This window comes from Saccostrea cucullata, unplaced genomic scaffold, assembly GCF_032062105.1.
Source record: "Saccostrea cucullata isolate Sc308-1 unplaced genomic scaffold, CSIRO_AGI_Scuc_v1 ctg1924, whole genome shotgun sequence".
NCBI classification, from domain to species: Eukaryota; Metazoa; Mollusca; class Bivalvia; order Ostreida; family Ostreidae; genus Saccostrea; species Saccostrea cuccullata.
In genome coordinates this window covers 35,676-59,822 of record NW_026921687.1, presented here as the reverse complement: position 1 = coordinate 59,822, position 24,147 = coordinate 35,676, and the positions used below count along the sequence as shown (strand labels likewise).

Sequence of the window (24,147 nt, the reverse complement as noted above, 5' to 3'; positions counted from 1 at the left end):
TGTAACAGAAGGACAAGTAGCATAGTTTTATTTCAAAACAGGAGGGAAGCTAGGTGGGCACGGATAACATACCTGGAAAATTTGACAAGCAAGAAAAAAAAAATTACCCAACCCCCTTCGATATACTATGTTTAAAAAGTTTCCAGAGCCCAATGTCTCACACCAAGTTTAATTTGGAGGTCCACATATAGCTCTCTTCTACCAGAATGGGAGAGTATCGTACATTTTGGCCGTGATTTGCGACGATGCCCCGAGCCACGAGGCTCATTAAGGTTCATCGATACTCTGATAAGAGAGATAACTCTTAAGGATATGTGTCTATTATTCCTTTATAAATCTTTCAAGTTGAATTTCTTTTTTTTTTTTTTTTTTTTACAATTCTGCCCCGCAAGTCATGTATTTTTTACTTGCCATATTCATTTCCTTTGGAAACTCGTAAACGATATTTTAGGAGTGAGCACTGAGCAGAGGGTTTATGAACCTTAAGGCTGGTGCTTATATGTCGGGTGTATATGTATAGTGAAAAACAGAGGACAGTCATTGATTCCCCTTGATTATGATGCATTTTCCAAAACATTCTGTACCATCGGCTCATATATTCAAGTCTGAGAGAGAAACAAACAGCAATTATGCATGGGAGATTGCTCCCAAATATTACACTTTACTATAAATAATTACTGTTTTTTTTTTTTTTTTGGAAAGCCAGTTGGTCCCCGGATAAGACTTTGGCCCCCTTTCAAAAATGATACCACGTGCTTGGCACCCATTGCCGCTGGTTGGACTGTAATGCATATAAAGTGCCTTGTCCCAGGACACAATATATCATTGACCATCACAGCGGGGCTCGAACCAGCAACCTTTTAGATAGTTACATACTGGCCTACATGTAACAACTACGACTACTGAGTCAGTTACTCCATCCCGGAAGTTAAACCAACAGAAGTCTAGTCTAGGGTTACCCTTCCCATAAAACCGTTTGGTTCACCCTCCATTATTCCCATGATCAATATTCTTGTTTTTTCCACTGACATATTGTCTTAAAAATGCCCTAAATATTTCTCGTGATTATTTTACATAGACTCCAAGACTTTTTAAGATACAAGATTCTTTGAATAACATTTAATACTTCTGAATCAAATTTTATTGTAATCATAAAAAAATTGATACGTTTCGACACGGGATTTTTTCCATTTAACATCAAATGCGCTTGACGTTTTAAATCGTTCGTTGTTATAAAAAAAAAAAAAGAAATATCCCATATACTCTAATAATTCTAATAATAATATAAGGGATATTCTTATTTATGAAAAGGTTAATAACTCTCTTAGTACGAATCTCAGTTTAACCTTGGACTTTCATTAGGGTGTGACTTTCTGTCACTAGGTCTCTCAAATGGCGAATTGATTGTCTTTGAATAAGAAATTAATAAAATCAACAACTTTAAATTGATGTTGGCAACGAAGAAAAGCCCAAAGCCCCAAATTTTTGTCGTAGCTATCATTGGATCACTTCTACAGTCGTTGACATTCGTCGCAATGTATATTTCAATGAATGAAAGACTGTAAATTCCCGACTCCAGTTTGGCAAGGTCCAGAATACTGTACATCACTAAACTTTAGCGACACCTTATTTTCGCGAGATAGTAATTGACTCTTGATTAGCGAGACAAAATTTTTGCGAATTGTGGTTATTGTTCTATATAATCGTAAAGAATACTATTATATGCGAGAATTAAATTTTCACGAGCACGCTGTCTCTTATAATTATGCGAAAATAAAGTTCTCGCGTATAAAAATTGATTCACAGTACCACACCAAACTGAAAGTCCAAGATTGACTGAGAATAGTACCATTTGGATTATATCTGGATATTTGGGCATAATCCACCAATCTGCATGAAGTTGGAAATCACATCTAACTTGTCATTATTAAGTACACAGTTAACTATAATTTACTATTTTAAAATACCTCCATTATAGCTGGTCTCCACCTTTTTGGAATCAAGCATCATATTGAGTAGATTATTGTCAAGCCATGGCTTTTCCTTCTCAAATGTTTGTGGGGGGATAAGCAAAATGCCCCATGATCGCAAAGACCTTAGAAATTGATTGAAGCCTTGCATTTTACAGTTGCCAACACCTTCAAGCTCACCTCAAAACTAACAGGAAAATTACCTGGAATCATTTACAGTGGACCTTCAGATATCCGGACGGTTTTTCATTGGAACGAAATTTTTAAATATTAGTTTGACTTGTTTAACTAGTGATTCAGATATCCGTATGCTTCACATATCCAGACCAATTGACTGGGAACCAAAGTGTCCGGATAAATGAGGGTCCACTGTACTTTGTAGAACAGACAGGTGACTGTCAAACTCAATCCAGAGACACATGGTTGGTCTTGCCTAAGACAAGACAGAAGGACTGTGGGTTTCCAATTATGTCCATATTCCTAGCTGCTGTCCACTGCAAACTTATACACATTGTTTGTCCCAAAATGATTTTTATGCCATCTAGTTCTTACAAGGTATTCCTTTAAAGATGGTGTCTTCATCACCAGTACAGAAGAACAAGGCCAGATAGAGAGCTCGCTCAATCAACAGAGATAAATAGTAAAAACAAAATGGAGGATTTTTTTTTTTTATTTTTGGAGAGTAAACATACATACATATCACAATAGAGAAAACAGGGGGAGATAATTCACTACATCGTCAGCTCCTGAAAAACAAAGATACATGTGTTAAGTAAAAGTATGGTCTCTGTAAAAAAATTATCAGAAAAGGTTACTGTATGACAAAGGAATTATTTGATTGTGGAATGGTCCATATTTAGAATATTATCACCTAGACACAAATGAATCAGCATTATTAACATTAGAAATGGTTCGTTAATTCAAGAACTTTTGGCAGTTAAAAGCTTCTTATACACTGAAGAAAATGACATTACTGATTGAAACTTACCATAATAGCGTTGACAATGTCTTTATTACTGATTGTTGATAATCTACAGAACTTACCATAATAGCGTTGACAATGTCGTTATTATTGTTCCGAAGCGCCTTGACGGCTTTCGATCGGGAGACGTTGGCTTGTGACATGACAAGTTCAATGTCTTTACTTTCCACCCCAGACTCGTCCACCTAAAACACAAGTACAGGAAAAATAAGTCGGAAAACATCTTAAAATAGGACACAGTTGGACATTAACCACTGTCTAAAGACAAAGTTCTTTATTTTCTGTGGTTTGCTTGCATCAGAGAAATTGGCTTGACTAAACAGCATGGTTAACAGCATCTGTCGATAAGTTGGGGAAAGTTCTCTCATCATTACAAGCAACTGAACAGAAAAGTGTGGCTACCTTGTGGTAGCCAAACAAATGTGATAGACAGGCAAATGTGGTAACCAAGCAAATGTGGTAGACAGACAAATATGGTAACCAAGCAAAGACAAATGGAACATGGGAACCAACTTATTATTTTCTTTTATGAAAATAATTGACTTTGGCTGGAACCCATGTCCTCCATTAAATAAGAAAAAAAATCCTGTCCTGCAAAGGCATGAAAGTACATGTGTACTCTATTTGGAATAAATTTATCTCATCCCCTGCAACAGCACATATGATATCAAATAACTCTTAGTAGGATGGGCCAGAGGTTACATCCTTTATGTTCAAGAAATTTTAGCAAAAGCAACAGTGTTTCCTCGCCTTGTTATGAATATAATCCATTGTCAAATTTTATTATAAATACAAGTGAAAAATGATGGTTTGCTTGCATCAGAGAAATTGGCTTGACAAAACAGCATGGTTATCAGCATCTGTCGATAAGTTGGGGAAAGTTCTCTCATCATTACAAGCAACAATCAACAGGTTAACATTTCATATGAAATTTATCCATAAAATTTCTCGTCATCAAAATTAATTTTGTTTTACAGCTAATGTTTTAGTTGACTACTTTTCTCCTAGATAGGCATACAATTAAATGTGCATTAAAAATTACCTACCCAAGCCCTCCTTGATAAAAGAAAAATCAAAATTATTTGAAAAACAACTACATTACTTAAAATTTTTAAAGAAATTTAATTGCAGAGAGATTTGAGCTTTATTGGTTCTTTACTTCAATACTTTTAATGTTTAAATGTGAAACAATTTTTGATGAAAAAAATGGAATTTATACTTTGTAATTTTTGTCCATTTTTCTTGAATAAGAAAAATTTTCACAATTGAATCTTTTTAAAACCCCTGGTAATGCATGGTTTTTTGTCTGAAACAAGAACCAGTTATAAAATTTATCTATATGTAAAGTTGTTATTTTTTTGATAAGAACCTAAGGGCCAGATTTAAGCCTGCTAGATGCATTGTTCATTCCTTAATGCATCATTCAATTAAGTTAAGTTCAGAGAGGGCTCCTATTTCCTTTGTCTAGATGAGGTTAAAAGTGAGAGTTAAAAGATAAGGTGAAAGATAAAACATCTGAGACTTGCTTGCATCAGAGAAATTGGCTTGTCAAAACAGCATGGTTATCAGCATCTGTCGATAAGTTGGGGAAAGTTCTCTCATCATTACAAGCATAGTCAGTTAAGGGAAATGTGCTCTGGGCTTACTCTATTAAATCAATGAATCTTTAGCCAGTCATCCCCATACTTAGTTATATTTTATGTATGTACTTGTAAATTGCCCTTGCATTTTCTAGATCTATAGCACAATTTTCATAGCAGTATTAACCTCACCATTTTTGGAACCAGGACAAGTATCTAATTGCCTTGGTGGTGAATTTCAGTCTTATCTTGTTTATCTGTCAGTCCTGACAGTACATTGATACAAATATCCCCAGGTCTATGGAGACTTATCTTTCCTAAATAATGACTCCTCCCTTTGGTACATGAATAATTACCTCTCCCTCGTCCTCGGATTCCTCTGGGATAGGTTGTGACACGGTACTGGACACCTCTCCTCCCACACCCGCAGGGTTCTCGGGGGTCTTGAATTTCTCTGCTGCGGCCATCTGGGCTTGTTGACTCAGATCTTCAATCTACAATACAGAGAAAAAATCTACAATAGTGATTACACGTACAACATGTATAAAATCAAAATCTATAATACACATACTCCTAATAGGGGGTTTACTGAACTACATACAAAATCGGAGAGTTCAGTGAAGCCCCTATTAGGGAGAAGTATATTGTTAGGTGATTTTATTCAACAAATGACCTTTTTATATACTAAGCAATGATGAAATGAATAGAAGAGCGGTGTTGTGATCTTCTCTTGTCCATGATCTACAACTTAAGAGTACATTTAGATCTGTTACATGGATAGGAGACTGACCGTGTATATGGTATAAATGGCCAGCACTATGTACATGTTGTTCTATTTAGATCTGTTACATGGATAGGAGACTGACCGTGTATATAATATAAATGGCCAGCACTATGTACATGTTGTTCTCTTGCCCCCGCACTGCCAGTGTGGACGAAGCCTTCATCAGATAAAACATCTGATTCCAACAACGTACAACAGAATTACTCTACACACCAATCATCAGTGCTAGGGCTTCCCGAGATTTTCCCAAACTAAATGGAGTTTACAATATCCATGCAAGACATTTCCTGAATGGTACTTTCCATTGAACATGAAATTGTTCTGTTAAGTTTGTTTTCAGGAAAATACTAATAAACTTTGAATGAATCATTGACCTGGATAATGTGTGAAGTCTCCTTAAACAGGACAATTTTATGATGCATTACTGCACAAGACCTTATAAGCCAGCATCAGTGTTCCAGACTATTCCTTTTATATGATAGAAAGCCTACCTTTGCCTCACCGAACACAATGAAGGTATCAGAAGCCGGGCTTTTGTAGACATCTGGTCGGTTGATGACGAACAAGATGTTCTTGGATTTTCTGATTGTGACACGTGTTACGCCTTGTATCTGTTTTAAACCTGTGTAAAAAATGTTTTTTTTAAATAAAGAACAATCACATAAATGTGTGCAAAGGTGTTATATCAAGTATTCAGAGCTAGAATTCCAGTTATGCCACTCTTTTGATTGGAAAGATATTTAAGCTTCTTGTAGGAAAATATGGACTTTCCCATTCCTTACTTTTCATAGGGGATACCCATCTCATAATTTATAACCTGAATTCCTCCTTTACTTTATTTTATGACAACATTAGCATTTGTCCATACCTAACTTAGACATGGCTTTCCTTGCTTTCTTCTCACTGCGACTTTGTTTAGCTTTACTGACAAGTTCCTCAGGAATACCAGCAGCTGCAGCCACCTAGAACAAAATATAAACATGTTAGTTTCGATCACTAGTTTTAGCTACCTAGCTTGGAATTATCTATATAGTTTTTTCCTACCTCATGTAGGTTTAATTATCTATTAAATGATTAAAATCAAAACTAAAATTTTGATAACAGGAGTGTTTCTGATTAGGCCATAATAATTATCATCCCTACCCTCTAAATTTTCCCCAAAACTCAAGTGAATTTGCCAATATCAGATATACATTGAACACCTTGGACAATGGTACCTGGCTCTCTTGTTGAATGTCTGTGTCTTCATCATTGTCGGATTCTGTCCCTGATCCAGATCGTTATAACGCTTACCTGGCTCTGTTGCTGGATATCTCCGTCCTCCAGATCAGGGACGTCCTCATCACTGTCGGATTCTGTCCCTGATCCAGATCGTTATAACGCTTACCTGGCTCTGTTGCTGGATATCTCCGTCCTCCAAATCAGGGACGTCCTCATCACTGTCGGATTCGGTCCCTGATCCAGAAGCCTCCTCGGGCTTTGTGTCATCAATGGGCTTCTCTACTGCTTCTGTCGGCATTCTAAAATTATTATATGCACATTACAATGGGTGGAAATAAAATTAGTCCGTTTTGTAACAGTCCAATACAAGATCTAGGATTATTAAACGAAGCTTTATACAACGTTCTTGTAAATCAGACTTGAGAGCAACAATCCCTACAAATATCAGCTCAGGTTACAAGTTGAATATTTTATTCTAACAATCATAGCCAAAAATACGCAAAAAACGAACGGGCTCAAGAAAACGGATATCAATAAAATGAAAATCGATGATCTACTATTAATTGTCTATGTGTCTTTTCCTTGAATACGCTGAAATACTGTGATGATTCGCAAGGATTGGCGTCGCTACTCACATGCTGTGTTTGTTCTGCTGTCGATGGCTCGAAAAGGAAGTTCAATGTGCGAACTTCCGGCAGGTGAGAGGAACTCTTCTGCTTGTGGAGGTATATTTGGCGGCTTGACAACACTGAAAACATCACAAAACAGAGGTTTTTGTGGCAAAAAGATTTTATTCAGGTATAGACAAAATTTGGTTTCTTTCTTACATATTTCACTAGGACATTGAGACTTTTATTTCGTTACGGATAAAGCTCCTTTGCATTTATTTTCACCGCATTTATTTTCATTGGCTATGTTAAAATATGAGTTTGGACATGCAAAATTTACAGTAATCTGTGAAAATCGTTAAACAATACACGCGTGGAATACTTTAAACAGATGTTCCTATAATATGTTTTACGGTGTGACCGTTGGGGCGAGCGCAGTTTATTTACTATCATAAACCTACACATGTACTGTCTATCATTCAAGAAAAAAAAGCAAAAAGAATAAAACAAAACAATAAATAGAAATCATTTCCCAAGCATCGGGATCGAAATTCCAAACTTCTCGGAAGTTTCCGACAAAATCGGAAATACCCGAACCGTTGAAGTGACGAAAGTATGACGTCAGATAAAAAGTTCTGTTGACTTAGAACACAAAAGCTAGTTTTATGGAAAAGAGATTGCATTAAATCGTTCTTTTCGAGTAAGTTGTTGCTATGTTTTAGCCACTATGTTGCTATGCACCGCAACATGTTTTCCGAATTTCAAAGCAACCGATGTAACTTCGTCAAAATTCGTAAGTTTCCATGACGTCATTTGTATCATTTCCGAAGGGCAAGGTGAAGGCCGGTGTTGTGGCATGGGGGTATTTTTTTGAATAATGTAAGGCAAATCATTTCGTTAAGATTTCGGTAAGAAACAATGTTCCGTTAATTTTTTTACTATTTTTGATTTATTCGCGCAAAGGACATTGGGTAGTGCAGGATTTTTAAGGTTGCACAGAGAAATTTGGCTGACGTATGTACAGATTTCAATCCGAATTTCCTCTGTTCATTCACGTTAGTCTATTGAGCTCGCTTCGCGAGCGTCGCTTCGCGACGCTCGCTGCGCTCGCTATAAAAAAAAGAGATACAGGAATACAGATATTTAGTGAAATATAGAATCTATGTTTTTTTAATCTAAATCAGCATGCACTGATCTAGATGTGGTCATTGAAGTTCTGAGAAATAAAGGGCTTACTTCAAATCCTTGTTAATATTACTGATTAAGGTTTGTTTTCAGTGTTAATTATTGAGTTTAGCTGGGTACTATGAAATTGAAAATTGAGTCCCGCATAAGAAATAACTGTTGTAGAATATCAGTATAGGTAGTTTTAGCAGATGGATAAGAATATTAAGAGATTGTGTTTTGAATTTTGTATATAAGTTTATCACATTCTTTGGATCAATAACATTAGAACCTATGACCTATACATATATACTTAGTAACTTCATTCCTACTAGAACTTCTGACACAATTTAATCATTTTTGTTTCCTTTTCAGCATAGGACTTTTCTACCACCATGCCCAGTGCTGGGGCAGTTTGTCCCCCCTTGATTACGCCTGTCAGGCGGCATATTCCGGGCCTCGCCACAAATAAAATAGACACCACCACACTCATAGAGATCACCACAGGTAAATAATGCATACTATGGAATCATTTTCATATGAAGTGGACAATTAATTTTGTGGATATCAAAAAAATTACAAGTTTGTTCCATGTGGAGATAATTTGGTGGGTCCATGTCTTGTTATAAAAACTTAACTCTAGACATGGTCTTATTTAAATCATAAGAAAATTTCTAATTTAAATCGTAATAAAAGTTTGAATTAGCAATAGTATCGAAAACATTTTCTACCAAAAAGATGATTTTTTAACATTTTATTTTTGCAAAGATTAGAGTAACAAAGTATGCACCATTATATTTGTCATTAATTATACTAAGTAGACTTCTTGTTGAATCTAAAATTAATTAATAATTTTTTTTTTAGAAACTCCTGATTGTAAAATATATTTCACTTCTGATGGAACAAAGCCGTCTCCATTTCAACGTAAAATTGGAGGACGCGAGATCACATTCAAATACAAGGCTCCTTTCACACTTAAAGCTGGAAAACGTACATTGAAGGCAGTAGCTGTTACAAGGTACAATAAAACAAGCAATGGAAAACAAATCACGTACATAACAAGTGATTGTACTCTCAGAATTATTACGGGATGAAGAAAATCAACACTTTTAACTGTTTAATGTATGTGCCATTTACACTTTGGCACAAATGTATTGTGTTTGTAACAATGTTTACTGCATGTTTATATATTAATTGGAATCAAATTCACAGATAACAAATACATATATAGGTAGTCTTGTACAAGTATAAGCTATTCACTTTCTGAATAAGATACTGCAAAGCAACTATTATTCGCTTCATCTCTTATTCCTGATTTGTCAGTTTGAAATCAAACAATTAATTTTTGTCACTGAGAAAACATTCCCTACAAATACAAAGCCAAATATTAAATGGTTTGTGACGATAATTTTTCTGAATTATAGGACATAAAACTCTTGGATATTCGAATAAAAGTTGGTTTACATTGTATCAGACATACAGTAAGATAAGATAAACTGATGTAATAAATTATTGATTTCCAGAGATGGAATCCGGGAGAGTGACGTGATGACAAAGCAGTTTATGGTGGAGGAGACTGGACAGCTCAGCCACGCCGAGACCACCACGGACTGCTACTCCACCGACGATTACACAAGCTTCTTTGACACCTCAGACCTCGACACTGACACCACACAGAAAACCTGGACTAGCGCTTCCACTGTCAAAAACAGGAGGAAACCCAAAAAGGTAACACACACACACTCACACTCCCTCACACACACACACACACACTCAAAAATAGGAGGAAACTTAAAAAGTAAAACTACGATTATACATACCTTAATTAACTCATTTTCAAAAACTTGTTAAACAAATTGTCAGACTTCCTTCCAACTGACTACAGAGGGAAAAATATTTAACCTGTAAAGGTTTTTAAATTTAACTAATGTACCAGGGTTTGCAAAAGAATTGCAATATGATTTTTGTATAATTGTCATTTGTCCCTGTTGTTTTATATATTCTGTGTTTTGATGATTTTATTTTTGTTTTATTAGAGTAAATCTCCAGTGAGATCTAAGTCCCCTCTGCGATCCTCTCTAAGGCGGTCCCCTAAGGAGGCATGGGCCAGCAGCCAGACCTTTGATAACTTTGGAGCCGAGGATGGACGTCACAGTAAGTCTTAATTAGCCATTAATTTTATTTTGAGCCAGTATTTTAATTGACTGAGAAGAAAAGGTACATGTTTTAGTTCTGATGCATGTGAATAGACAGAACATGCAACGACATTCAATATGAATATGCTAAAGAATAATTTTTTTTTGGAATTTCTTGAAAATTAAATAAAAATCTTCTAAAAATTCTATACCTACTCTCGCATATATCTGAATATGATAATTAAATGCCTTTTTCACAATAAATTGAAATAATATTCATATAATTTGTCATTTTTAATGCAATGTTTTCTGATTGTCGTGACATGATCTGATTTTTTTATAGGTCCCCCACAGCCCCCTGTTCCCGAGGGCCCGTTTAACCCTACCAACTACTCTGGTACCCAGATAAACGTGTGGGGCGCTCCCCCTGGATCCTGGCCCGGGATGAATGCCAGTAACGGGGCGGTCACATTTGGCGTCCCGGTGCCTAGCAACCCCTACCCCACACAGACGGGCTTCCTCACAGAAAATATGATCAGTGTAAGCAACGAAAAATGTAACTATTGGATAGATCTAAGCTTTTATAATTATGATCTTACATTTATAGAAAATATTCCAAACATTTACTCTGTGAATACAGATATCAAAGTTTATTCTGTCAATGGTATTCTTTGGGACAAGAATAATACTTCAGATTTTATAGAGATTTTGCTTTCTGATTCTTTCTCTGTGTTTGTCAATTACTTTGACATTAACCTATTAGAAGTAGAAAGCCGATTTTAGTCAAAGTCATGATTTCTTGTCAGTTAGGTTAAGGTTATGTTAATACTGGTGGCATTGTGATAAACAGTTTAATTTTTGTTTAAACAAGGTTCTAATAATCTGACATAGATACCTCGGTAATTAATGAAGACTATCCCATCTAATCAACATAATTATACAAAATATAACATCATTGTAGAACTGTAACCCTGAAAATCGTCACGTGACGGTAGGAGACTTACGTCAGATGATGAACAAGCGACCTAAAACTATCGAGGAACCACCAAAGGAGCCACCGAAGGCCATCGAGCTTCCCCCTCCCCCTAAAGATCCGGAATTATCTGCCGTCAGTCCCGGAAATGGTAAACAAGTAGATACATGATTGTAGGGAATATTTTCTAACAGTCATGTCATATTGGAAAAAAATAAAAGAGATTCATCTGTTTATAGATATAAAGACTAAAGTGATTCATTAGATTTCTCAAAATTTAGCTATCTTATTCATATTTTTTTTTTAAACATGTTATAATTTGTTGTTAAATTTTTCAATTAAGATTACTTTTCAATGCATAAAGAAAATTAATAATCTTATGTTAATTTTTTTTAAAAACAGGGGACTTCAAAGGAAATATACAACACATCTACGCTCATATGCTGGAATTCGCGAAAAATAACAAGGACTTTCGACTAAGAGTGGCTGAACCCAAAATTGGAAGAGTATGTATTTAATGTTTATTAGTAGAGGGTTTTTTTTATTGTTATTTTTTCTTGTTTAAAATCAACGACCATAGAAGACTTAAATTTATAAAAACTTGTATATCATTAATTTACATATATATATAGATTATATAAGTTATTCAAAGGGTTTTTAAATTTTTTTCCCCTTAAAATGGATCAAAGTATTATTATTTTACAGAATGATTACAGATTCTTCCATTTATTTTTTCAGGATTAAAATATTAGCAAAATTTCACAAACAATTTAGCAGAAATATAAGAAGACACTGTTTTATAAGATAAGAAATAAATTCTTAAACTTTATTATTTTTTCTTTTCCAGATGCATGAAGCCAAGTTTGAAGATGAGGGAGATGCATATAGAATTACTCTAGTGATGGGAAAACCGGGCGTGCCAAGTGAGTGAAGACAGACAAAAATATCAAACATTTCATAAACAGACACTGCATAATGTCCAACTGTGCCATACTTTGTCTTAAGCTTTAAACAAGAAGACAAAATTTTTAGTGATGTAATCAAGATAGTAAATATATATATTCTGTCAGTTGTCATTTCTGTGCATGTAATAACTTATCCTTATTTATGTTTTGTAGAAAAACTTTTTGATATTTATAATATATTATTTTAAACATTTCCTGGTGAAATTTTTAGATGTTTTTAAAATCAGATTAACAAAACGCATTTTTAAAATTTTTTATTTAATTTTATAAACAGCATTTTATAAGGTGGGATTTTAGATGTATTATTAAAAGTTCACTTGATATTTTGATTTATAAACTATGAACTTATATTTTGACTTAATAAATAAATTATGAACTCATCACAGAGTTGCTTTATTTCATTAAATTAAAAGTTAACTTTACATTTTGATTTGATATATCGTGAACCCGTTACAGAGTTGCTATATTTTGTTTATTTAGGAGGATCGCTACGCAAACCTCCGAAAGTGGAGACCAAACCGAAGAAACCCCCCACTCCCCCTCCCTCAAACGGAAAGAAAAAGAAGGAAACACCCCCCAAATCTGACCCCTACTTTGCAATGGAAACAGAGGATCTTCCGGTATAATATTTTATTAATCACATTTAAAATAAGCATGTCCATTTTGTGCCTGTGTTTTGGAAAGTTCTAACCATCCACATATGCATTGGGAAATAATTGAAAAGTATATATTCCTCTACAAACAATGTAGCAATGTATTGAGATGAGTTTTAACAGAGTTGTCTCCCTTTAGGTGGAGGGGACAATGTGCTTGCGAAAATTAAATTCTCGCGTATAATACAAATTTAATGCTGAACAAATTCGAAAATTTTGCTCACTTATAAAGAGGTACTGAGGGGTGCCATGAAGGGGCTAGGTACGAAAAACAACTTAATTATGTCGATGTCATTTGATATTTACATGATAAAAGGAAGTTGCTGCATGAACTATAATATTTGTTTACCATCCTGGGAGATTTTTAATTGCTGGAGAGAAAAATATTTTTTTCCGTGCTCATAAATTAAGGAATAACTGTCTCTTAATTTGTTATTTGAACCTGTTAATATTCATTTAATGGTCGCAAACTAACTGTTTAAACTTCATTAAAGGTTGAAATAACAAAAAGACTCCATTTTGTTGAGTTTAGTGATATCAATTAAGTGTGTCATGAAGTGCTATGTTTTTGCTGTGTTCTATTATGACTGAAGTTATACTAGTATGTGACAGTAATTTGTTTAATATCTTACACAGGGACTGATGAAGACGCTATAACAAATATCCTGGCTTATCGATCTAATCCTCAGAGACAGGAAGTCAGGGTAGCATTCAAAACCATGTACGGAAAGGTAGGAATACATAACCTATGTAGAGTTAGTTTTAAGCATATTTATTTTATTTTATCAAGTGACAACTTTTACCTTGTCTATATTTATTTAACCTTTGACCTTCTGACACAGGACCTTTTAGAGGAGTTGAAGAGTGAACTGAGTGGACATTACCTGGACGCCTGTAAGGGTCTGATGATGGGCCCGGCTGAATTTGACGCGTATCAGCTCCGAAAAGCCATCAAGGTAATATATAAAACAACTCTGCATTCCAAAAAAGGTAAAAATATAAATCAGCTCCGTAAAGCCATCAAGGTAAAATATAAAAAAAAAAAAAAAACAGCGGGGAATGAATATGCGATAGTGTTTTACAAAGAATAGGGTGATTGATTACTGCAAAGTCTGAGTGTATGTGTTGTTCAGGTAAAATGTGAATATTTGGAATACTAGCTCTAGATCACAATTTTTTAAAGATGAGTTGAAAACAAACTCTAAAATTCAATTTAGACAATATGATATTTCTAGCTCCCTCTATAAGTAAGAAATAATACTTCAGATTCTGTAAAATACATGGAAACAATAAGCAGTAAACATTAAGCACTTTTTGTTTTGTTTTACAGGGCCTAGGGACAGATGAAGACGTGTTGATAGAGATTTTGTGTACCAGATCTAACGCCCAGATCAAGGAAATCATCAAAACTTATAAAACACGTAAATATTTCCAATATAAATATCTTTTTCTCTATCGGTGTAAATTTGAATCTGTTAGATGATTTTTATAAGGATGCAAGAGTTTTGCAAATACAGTTTCATAAGAAATCATAGTTGATAAGTTTCTAATTGCTCGTTAATTACAGTATTCAATAAGGACCTGGAGAAAGACATTATAGGCGACACGTCGGGACATCTGAAGCGATTACTAGTGTCGCTGGTTCAGGCCAATAGGAGCGACAGTAAGGAAGTGGACCGTAACAAAGCCAAACAAGATGCTAAAGCACTACTGGACGCCGGCGAGGGGAAATGGGGCACGGACGAGTCCCGATTTAACGTCATTCTGGCCTCCCGCAGCTATCCCCAGCTCAGGGCCACGTTTGACGAATATGAGAAAATCTCCAAGAAGAACATGGTAGAGGCGCTGAAGAGTGAAATGTCAGGAGACCTACTGAGGGGAATGTTGACTATTGGTAAAATATACAGTGTCATATTATGTCACCTATAAATAGTGTAACATGTTATAAATAAATGAAAAAAAATTCCCTTTTTTTTAATATTTGAATAATATAACAGAAATTTTCCTTCTAGGATTTATGTGAATAAAAACAGCATTTGTTATTTAAAACATGCATTCATTAGCTAAATTAAGTAACAAGATAAAAAGTGAAAAGTAACAGGAAAACAAAATCAAAGATTGAAAATTTCTTGCGATATGTTTAATTCCTGTATATATATTTTTCAGTGCGATGTGTGAGGAATAAGGCTGCTCATTTCGCGTACCAACTCCAGAAGACGATGAAGGGTCTCGGGACGGACGACGACACTCTCGTCCGAGTCGTCGTGTCGCGATGTGAAATCGACATGGTCCAGATCAAGGAGGAATTCCAAAAAATGACAGGACAAACATTGGAGCAGTACATAGCTGTAAGTATACACACTCCTCTCCTGGTGATTTAAAAATCTTTAATATTTTATTAACTTGTCTAATTGGAGATTACACCGTAAGATGAGTCTGTATATAGATGTATTTTAAATCCCCCTACTTGAATTGTTTATAAGATGATGATAAGTGTCTGTTTTATTTGACAGGATGACATCTCTGGGGATTATAGGAACATTATTCTGGCCCTCGTGGTGGGAGGACCTCCCCCAAACACTGCCTCCAAATGTAAGTCTAACTCATATATATACTGAGGAGGTGCTGGCACAAAAAAAGTCTAACTCATATATACTGAGGAGGTGCTGGCACAAAAAAAGTCTAACTCATATATACTGAGGAGGTGCTGGCACTAAAAAAGTCTAACTCGTATAAGTCAAACACAGCCTCCAAATGTAAGTCTAACTCATATATACTGAGGAGGTGTTGGCACAAAAACGTTCCCTCACTGTTCAATGGCACTGAGAGTGGAATATCCATAATATAAATATGCAGCTCTCCATCGGCAAGTGTTAGGGTCTCCATATGAGTGAAAAATTCTGGAGAGGGACAGTAAACAACAAATAAAAACAAACTTCTCTATTTCTTTTATATGATTAAATCATCCTATGTTTAGCTTGTAAAGGTTCTGTACTTGTGATGTTATTTTCTCGGTTTTCTATTTTTAGCTGGTAAGGGTTTTGTGGAGGCCGTCAAAAACAAAACTGAGGAAGAATTGGATGAAGAGGTCAGAATGGAATCTGAAGAAGTCCAGGTAAAGTAAAATAAAACAAACAGGTTACCATTGAATTAAATCAGCAAAGTCAAATATAAAAAAAGTGACAGTATAAATATGCTTTTTGTGTGAACTTCTTTTAAACTGGACACTTTTTTAATAAATGGTCATTCTCAAGGCCAACACAGGTAACATTCACATAGTGGTAGAACTTAAAAAAGAAAAAAGTCAAATTTTAAATCCTTGAAATTTTCAAAAAAGCCTGTACAATATGAGATCATTATAAGATTTGTGTAAATATCATTAGACATGTTCTGTAATTTACAGGAGGATCCTACAGTAAAACCGGCGGAGAATTTCAACGCTGAGAGTGACGCAGAGGCTCTCAGGAAGGCCATGAAAGGCTTCGGTATGTTATCTATGATTCTGTATGTATTTATCTATAAATAGATTTTTCTGGTAATTCAAATTTCACATTGAAAACCATATAGTGTAATCAGCTTCAGCATTTCCTTTTCAAATTACCTACTTCATTATTTAGTTAAGATTATGGTACTGTTCTTGCTTAAATCATGCTGTGAATAGATTTATATGGATTTCCTCATTATTAAACAGGAACTGATGAACAGGCCATAATAGACATACTGGGCTACAGATCAAACGCACAGAGACTAGAAATTGTTCAAACTTACAAAACAATGTTTGGAAAGGTATAATTGTAGTGATGATATTCATGTACATCATAAAATAATTAATATTTTGTCTCCTCCAAATGCCATCTTCTTACAAAATCTAGAATTAAAGTGATTTTTAATGCTGTAGGATCTAGAAGGGTTGTGACTTGATTGATTTTATTTTAGGACCTAATCAAGGACTTGGAAGGGGAGTTGAGTGGGGGTCTGAAGGTCCTCTGTCGGGGTCTGTGTATGAGTCCGGAGAACTTTGATGCCATGTGTCTCAACAAAGCCATCAAGGTAAAAAGTCAAAATGAAGGTCAAAATGACGATGTTACAAGTACCACCCACATTCTGATCATACAGATTGAATAAAAAGATAATTTTTAATTTACCATTCCATCATTTAGCCTTTGGGCCTGTTGTTGAAATATAAATATTTATACTCTGAATGCTGAAGTTTTGCATTCTAATGAGTATCCTTTATTGCAGGGCCTGGGAACAGATGAGCAGGTGCTTGTCGAGGTCATCTGTACTCGGTCAAACGAACAGATCAGGAAATTCAAGGAAGCCTACAAAACTTGTATGTTATATATCTATTGACAGACTTTAATAACACGTAAAATGCATGTATCTTTTAAGTTATACAGCAGCTTTCTCCAGATATGAGAAACCTGATTTACAGTGGTTAAAGCTGTCCAGATAGGTAATGGCCAATTGATTGTCATGTCATTACTGTAGTCCATTCAAAATTTAAATTTGAGGTGTACAACTCATTGTTTAGTTTTAAACATTAGATTTTAATTAGAGCTGCTTTTTTAGCTCACCTGAGCCAAAGGCTCAAGTGAGCTTTTCTGATCACAATTTGTCCATTGTTTGTCGTCGTTGTTGTTGTAAACTTTTCACATTTTCTTCGACTTCTTCTCAAGAACCGCTGGGCCAATTTCAACCAAACTTGTCACAAAGCATCCTTGGGTGAAGGGGATTCAAGTTTGTTCATATGAAGGGCCACGCCCTCATTCAAGGGGAGATAATTGGGAATTAATGAAACTTTGGTGGAATGTTTTAAAAATCTTCTTCTCAAGAACCACTGTGCCAGGAAAGATAAAACTTAAGGGTAAATATCCTCAGTTAGTGTAGATTCAAGTTTGTTCAAATCATGACCCCTGGGGATAGGGCGGGGCCACAATGGCTGACCAAAGTTTTACATAGAAATATATAAGAAAATTCTTTAAAAATCTTCTTCTCAAGAATAGCAAAGCCATAATTGATCATATTTATATGGAAGCATCCTCAGGTTGAGCAGATTCAAGTTTGTTCAAATCATGATCCCCAGTGGTAGGGTGGGGCCACAATTGCCAATCAAAGTTTTATTTAGACATACAGCCTCCTCCGGATATATTGAAATTCAGGGGACCATGCAAATTATTTCAATATATCCGTAATTCAATATAAGCGAAATCGTGAAGCGGCCATTTTTTTTATTAAAAGTTCAATCCCGATATTAAAATAAAGAACAAACCCGAACAAATTAATTTTGTCTCATCGTTTACCTATAATAGTGTACAGATTACATGGAATATTAGTCCTTGAAAGTTTAAATAAAATTGTTTCTTTCTTTTTTATCGATAAGACAAGACAATCTTCAACTTCATTATTATTCCTCGATCGCATTGATTTACATTTTGGAGAAAAATCACGATGTCAAACTGTTGAGTACTGCTGAACGCTGCATGTATGTCATCGTAAGTGTACTCGGGTTGATCTCTTAGCTATTCCGAATTAAGGTTTATCATTAACCATTAACAGTTCGTATTTAATTTTTCAGTTTTTTTTTTTTTTTTAGATCTTTGGGGGTTAGTTACTATGTTGCCTTAAATACTTCCGTATTATATACATGGAAACAAAGAATTTAGCAGTGAGCAATTTTATTTCGTAAGAGCATGCAGTATAAAAACACATAAGGTGAAAACTTATTTATATCAACTGGTCAATCAGGCATAGTTTCTGTCAACAACCGTAATGACAGCCGCCAGGGAGTACTTCATTATAACCGTTATGAAAACAACTCATTATCACCTGTGGGGACCGATTAGTGGCTTCAATATAAGCCAAATTTCAATATAGCCGATTTCAATATAACCGTTATTTCAATGCAAAGAATATAAGAGTCAAAGACTGGGGATTTATTTTTAATTCAATATAAGCGGAATTTCAAAATAAGCGAGTTCAATATAAGTGGAGTAAGCTGTATATAGGAAAATTCTTTAAAAACCATCTTATCAAGAATAGCAAAGCCATGATTGGTCATGGGACTACTTTTGGATTTAAACTATTCAATAATAAACCAATTTCTACTTTTTCCTAGCCACAGTGCTCAGGTGAGCAATGTGGTCCATGGGCCTCTTGTTTTGTTTTTTTTAAAATAACAATATTAATGGAATTTAAACTTATATTTTTTGTAAACTTTGTAATTACATTGTGTTAAGTCAGTTATATGCATTTTTTTAACATTATAGTCTTGACCTACATTCAGTATAACTTATTATATGACTTTGACCCTATTTCAGTGTATGGTAAGAACTTGGAGGAGCACGTTTCTGGGGATACCTCGGGTCACTTCAAACGGCTACTGATAGGATTACTCCAGGCCAACAGGGACGAAAGCAAAGAGTTTGACAGAAACAAAGCTAAACAGGACGCTCAGGCCATCTACGAGGCCGGAGAGAAGAAATGGGGGACTGACGAGTCACGCTTTAACGTCATTCTGGTCTCCAGGAGCTATGCTCAGCTGCGTGCGACATTCCAGGAGTACGCTAAACTGGCCAACAAAGATATTGAAGACACGTTAAAGAGTGAAATGTCAGGGGATTTACTGAAGGGCATGCTAGCTGTAGGTATGTGGGACATACACTGGTAATGCAAATAGAGATTCTTTGTAAATGATGACTTAGTCTAATCCATAAACGTTTATAAATTATAATTTTGGCTTCCACACCAGATTTTGGTACTTGGAGCATTGAAATAAGGATAATTCATATTTGTCTCTTTGAAATATTTGAAGCAAAAAACTGTGTTCAAAAGAACATAAGAACATTAGTAATCTATTCTTGCAAATATGTCTCTTCCCTTTTTTAAGAGGATTAGATTTCAATTAAAGTTTATTTTTTAAAATCTAAATCATTCTGTTTGATAAATATAAATGTGAGTATTATAAAAGCTAATTGCTCTTTTTCTTCACAGTGCGGTGTATTCGAGGTAAGGCTTCACACTTTGCCACAGAGTTGTATAAATCAATGAAGGGTCTCGGGACGGATGACGATCGTCTGTGTCGAGTCATTGTATCCCGCTGTGAAGTAGACATGGTGCAGATCAAGGAGGAATTCCAGAAGCAGTACAAACAAACCCTGGCCATGTTCCTAGCTGTAAGTAGTGTATATTAGTCTCAAGCTTTTAATTCAAGTGCAGTATTTCATATAGCTGCAGAACTGTAGCGTTTTGGTTTTATATATTAGTCTCAAGCTTTTTATTCAAGTGCAGTATTTCATATAGCTGCAGAACTGTAGCGTTATGGTTTTATATATTAGTCTTTGACCATAACCGTACAGATCCCGCAATGCAAATGTGGTGCAATTTACGGCGCAAGATTTTCTGTGCACGGTTGGAGTGAATTTCTCCACTTTCCAATATTGATCAATTTCCATTTTCTCCCTAATTCAAGACACATTTTTCAACCATTTACTTTGTATATGTTGTCCACTTCCCAACCCTTTATACTTCACTTTATATTAACAAACTTGCTTGTTTTGATTTTTTGTTGGATGGCTAAAAACTGTTATATAAAACCATAATGCAACAGTTCAGCAGCTGTATTTCATAAACATTATACAAAGTTTCTGGGCCTTCATTCATTCTGGCCAATCACATCCATTCTCTTACCATCAATTGTTTCATTGCAGCCCTCGGTAAAATATAGATAGACATTCACTCTGGCTGACTTTAAAGCCCTTCTCCATGAGATACACTTGGAGAAGTACACCCTTGGTGTACTGTTTGTTGGATTGTTGTGTTTTTTTTTTAAATTGGAAATGTGTGGAAATTTCATTCCTTGGATTTTTTCAGGATGACATTTCAGGAGATTATAAGAACTTATGCTTTGCTCTGATTGGTGAATCGGTGCCAAAACCAGCAAAGAAGGAAAAGAAAGGTAAAAACAGAGGGAGCACTGTATCTGTATACATTCATAATGAAGCTAACAATTTATATTTGTAATGAAACTAATCATATCCTCCCAGAACAAGACACTGCAGTACATGTACTGATATCTTGTTCTCATTATCATCACAAATTAATTAGAACATTAAGGTCAAGATCTAGTAAATGAAAGGTGCCTACAGATTTATCAAATCTGAGAAATAAATTGGTTCATTGATGCTTTACAACTTTAGCTTGGTCACATAAGATGTTTCGGGGCATAATTTGTAGGTAAACAAGATGCAAAACTGTATCTTAAACTGTCATTTTCAATGAAAAATTAAGAAAACCAGTCATGAATATGGGAGTTTTTTTCTTATTCGGCAAAGGAAATGTATCCAGATTGCCAACAGTCTCTCAGAAAACGGTAATTAGTATGTTCATGGCCTCTTCTTTAAATCAATATCAAATTTAATATAGGTATCCGGTTTACTTTTCATGATTTCAAATTGAATGACATGAAAATACCCTATTTTCTACATAATTCTGCTAAAGACGTAAAGTACGGGAAAAAGAAAGTTGAAATTGATTATGACGTCATAATGGATCTAGCACCAAAAAATTAGTCTCAAGTTATTTACTAGATCTTGACCTTAAGTCAAGATTTCCAAATCCTGTAATTTATATCAAGCAGAAAAGCTGTTTGGTTTTAATCTAGCTGATGCTTCTGAATTTGTTAGTAACATATCTCTTAATTCAAATACAAACCAAAGTTAAATTTCAAATGGATCTCTGTTAAAAATATTTAGCAATTTTATTTATAGTTACTTAAAACATGTACAAAATGAGGTTTCCACTTTGAATTCATTTATATTGAAGAAACTTTGTGTACAGTTGATTACATATACCAACAAGATATTTTGTTGTTCAATTCAACTCATGAATTAATTTTGTGATTTTTTTAAGGTTGGTTCTCATAGCTACTGCCCTACCTCATCCATCCATTCCTAGGTAACACATGCAGGCCTTGATCCTGAGAACAAACAACAGAGAATTCCACAGACAGACAGATCTTAGGGCTTTCAGTGTTGTTATCTCTATATAGGTTCATAATAATCAAGGGGAGCATTTAGTTCTAGATAATATTTTTACAATTATGAAGAATTTAACTGTTGTAAAGTTAAGCTTAACTTTAGGTGGTATATACATATAAGGCTGTGAATGATATTATTTTTACTTGCTGATTATGAAACTTGCTTCACCAAAAAAGAATTTTTTAAATGTTTAATGAGAATTGATTTGGAAGGATCTGAAATATACATTATTATTTGTATTTAAGTTTTATTGGAATTCATAGACATATTTATTGCTTGTAAGTAATAGATAGGATGTAGGGTTGACCTTATAGAGTAATAAAGATAAAACTACATTCCATATAAGAATACAATTACTACCCCTTTCTTGTGGAACTCTTCGGTTTTTAAAAAGAAACTTAAGTAAGATATATCCATGGATAGAGAAATATAGTATGGTTTTGCAAGTCCTTTGCAAGACTGTTGGTATGTTAATATTAGGGAATGTAAAATGCTGAAATATATCAGAAATACATAGTCAATAATGTACAAGTGGGACGGGTTTTTTTTTAGGGAAAATTCATTTTAACTGCCATGCTGAATTTTTGTTTTTTTGTTTTTTTTTTGAATTTATAGTTGCAGGCATTTCAATTATACATATACTATTTTGAATGAATATTTTCAGCTTTTTTATTTAATGTTGTCTTATCTGTGATATTTTAATGTTTTCCATATTAAGTGTTTAAATAACATAGTTTATAATTAAAATGATGAGTAAAATATAAAGGTGTTTTTGTTTTGTGTTCATTTGATAAACATTACTACATGTACATCTTCTTTAGACATTGCCAACCAAGAGCAAGTGTCTGATATCATTATATAGGAACAGATTTCAATCTGAAGAAAAAATACCTTCAATGTGTATAAAATTTTTTAATTGATTGAAGCTGCTATGGCTTCATATATCACATATGTATTTCTTGTGACAAGACCATTTCTTTAAAGACCAACATTTTTTACCTTCAAGTTTGAAGAAGTTGTGCAAAATTTCACCAAACCTAAAACATTGGCAAAATGAACCGTTGATGATAAGGCTTTCATTCAATCTTAACTTGTGTATTCTAGTTTCCTTGAGTAAAAACCTTATGTAACCACTTGACCTTGAGGTTTGATCCACTTGAAAAAAAAACCTTTGGCATATACATGTAAGGTTAGAATGGTTGGAGCTAATGAGCTTTCATATTCAGCATGCTTGTGACAAAAGACCTTATGTTGGGTACCAACAAGTTTGAGCTACAAGTATTTTTTAAAAATAAGTTTGGTCCTAATTTAACCTTTTGATTGGATAGTCTTTTATATTGCAGATATATTCTTGTGACAAGACCTTACCTTGGTTGTGAACGATTTTGACCCTTTAACCTTGACAGTTGAGTTTACCTACTATTCAAATAAATTTAACCTTGGGTCATAATTTTTATTGCCAAGGCTTTCATATTTCACGTGTGTGTTACATGGCGTGGCCTTCATTCAGATACGTGTATATCAAACAATAATAACTTAATTCTATTTATATTTCGTCTTGATATATCCCAGTGAACTCGAAATTAAAAGTACCACAGCGTTTGACACATCCGTTTCATGTTTGGATACTTTACTAGAAAAAGACGTTATTGGTAATCCGGCAAAAAATTCCACAATTATGGAAAACCTGATGAAGTTCCTATAAATTTATAGCAATATCTTAAGACTAACACTTGCACATAGGGTTTATATCTCCCAGCTGATTTAATTGATATGTTTGCAAGTCCATGCTCTACATACGATCGAACAATTTCTATAAAAAGGCAAGCCATTGAGAAACAAGTTGATGAAGCACGGATATTTTTTGCAATATTTGATAAAATATGATCTCGTCACTGCAGACGGCCTACTTGAGTTGCATAAATTCTTACAGATAAAATGGTGAAGTGAATTATATTAACGAGTGGCTGAAACATCATAGTAAAAACTACCTGTCGGGGAGCTAGTGCTCAAACAGTGCCAGACCAGTTCTCAGAACCACAGGAGTCTGAAGTTTTAATCGTCCAAAAAAAAA

General features: G+C 34.6%; 2 protein-coding genes across 3 annotated transcripts; one reads left to right on the top strand and one right to left on the bottom strand.

Annotated features, from left to right (window-relative positions):
• Positions 1-2,619: 2,619 nt before the first annotated feature.
• Positions 2,620-7,270, bottom strand: LOC134260571 (nascent polypeptide-associated complex subunit alpha-like). Of its 2 annotated transcripts, none has more exons than XM_062743117.1 (7): positions 7,173-7,270; positions 6,704-6,836; positions 6,185-6,278; positions 5,808-5,938; positions 4,889-5,026; positions 2,959-3,137; positions 2,620-2,716 (listed from the first exon to the last, which is right to left on the bottom strand). In XM_062743117.1, the coding sequence occupies exons 2-7, from the start codon at positions 6,833-6,835 to the stop codon at positions 2,710-2,712; spliced, it is 681 nt and encodes a 226-aa protein (XP_062599101.1). In that variant the 5' UTR covers position 6,836; positions 7,173-7,270; the 3' UTR covers positions 2,620-2,709. The 2 variants fall into 2 exon arrangements, with proteins under 2 accessions (XP_062599101.1, XP_062599102.1); XM_062743118.1 differs by having other exon boundaries at positions 3,015-3,137.
• LOC134260567 (annexin A6-like) lies at positions 7,200-22,806 on the top strand. The gene is made up of 27 exons (XM_062743113.1): positions 7,200-7,335; positions 8,685-8,816; positions 9,174-9,327; positions 9,833-10,037; positions 10,346-10,463; positions 10,788-10,984; positions 11,406-11,568; positions 11,820-11,923; positions 12,265-12,340; positions 12,863-13,002; positions 13,175-13,213; positions 13,270-13,297; positions 13,672-13,766; positions 13,878-13,991; positions 14,366-14,456; positions 14,603-14,929; positions 15,202-15,383; positions 15,549-15,627; positions 16,065-16,150; positions 16,439-16,520; positions 16,727-16,821; positions 16,972-17,085; positions 17,278-17,368; positions 19,356-19,682; positions 20,029-20,210; positions 20,908-20,992; positions 21,946-22,806. The coding sequence occupies exons 2-27, from the start codon at positions 8,705-8,707 to the stop codon at positions 21,957-21,959; spliced, it is 3,300 nt and encodes a 1,099-aa protein (XP_062599097.1). The 5' UTR covers positions 7,200-7,335; positions 8,685-8,704; the 3' UTR covers positions 21,960-22,806.
• The last annotated feature ends 1,341 nt before the right edge of the window (positions 22,807-24,147 follow it).

Excerpts from the sequence above, each read along its gene's own strand:
- LOC134260567 (XM_062743113.1), top strand. The coding sequence starts at position 8,705 with ATGCCCAGTGCTGGGGCAGTTTGTCCCCCCTTGATTACGCCTGTCAGG. Across the intron at positions 14,457-14,602 it reads CATCAAAACTTATAAAACAC|TATTCAATAAGGACCTGGAG; the intron begins GTAAATATTTCC and ends CGTTAATTACAG. Across the intron at positions 15,384-15,548 it reads CATTGGAGCAGTACATAGCT|GATGACATCTCTGGGGATTA; the intron begins GTAAGTATACAC and ends TTTATTTGACAG.
- LOC134260571 (XM_062743117.1), bottom strand. The coding sequence starts at position 6,835 with ATGCCGACAGAAGCAGTAGAGAAGCCCATTGATGACACAAAGCCCGAG. Across the intron at positions 6,279-6,703 it reads ATATCCAGCAACAGAGCCAG|GTGGCTGCAGCTGCTGGTAT; the intron begins GTAAGCGTTATA and ends ATTTTGTTCTAG. Across the intron at positions 3,138-4,888 it reads AATCCGAGGACGAGGGAGAG|GTGGACGAGTCTGGGGTGGA; the intron begins GTAATTATTCAT and ends CTTGTGTTTTAG.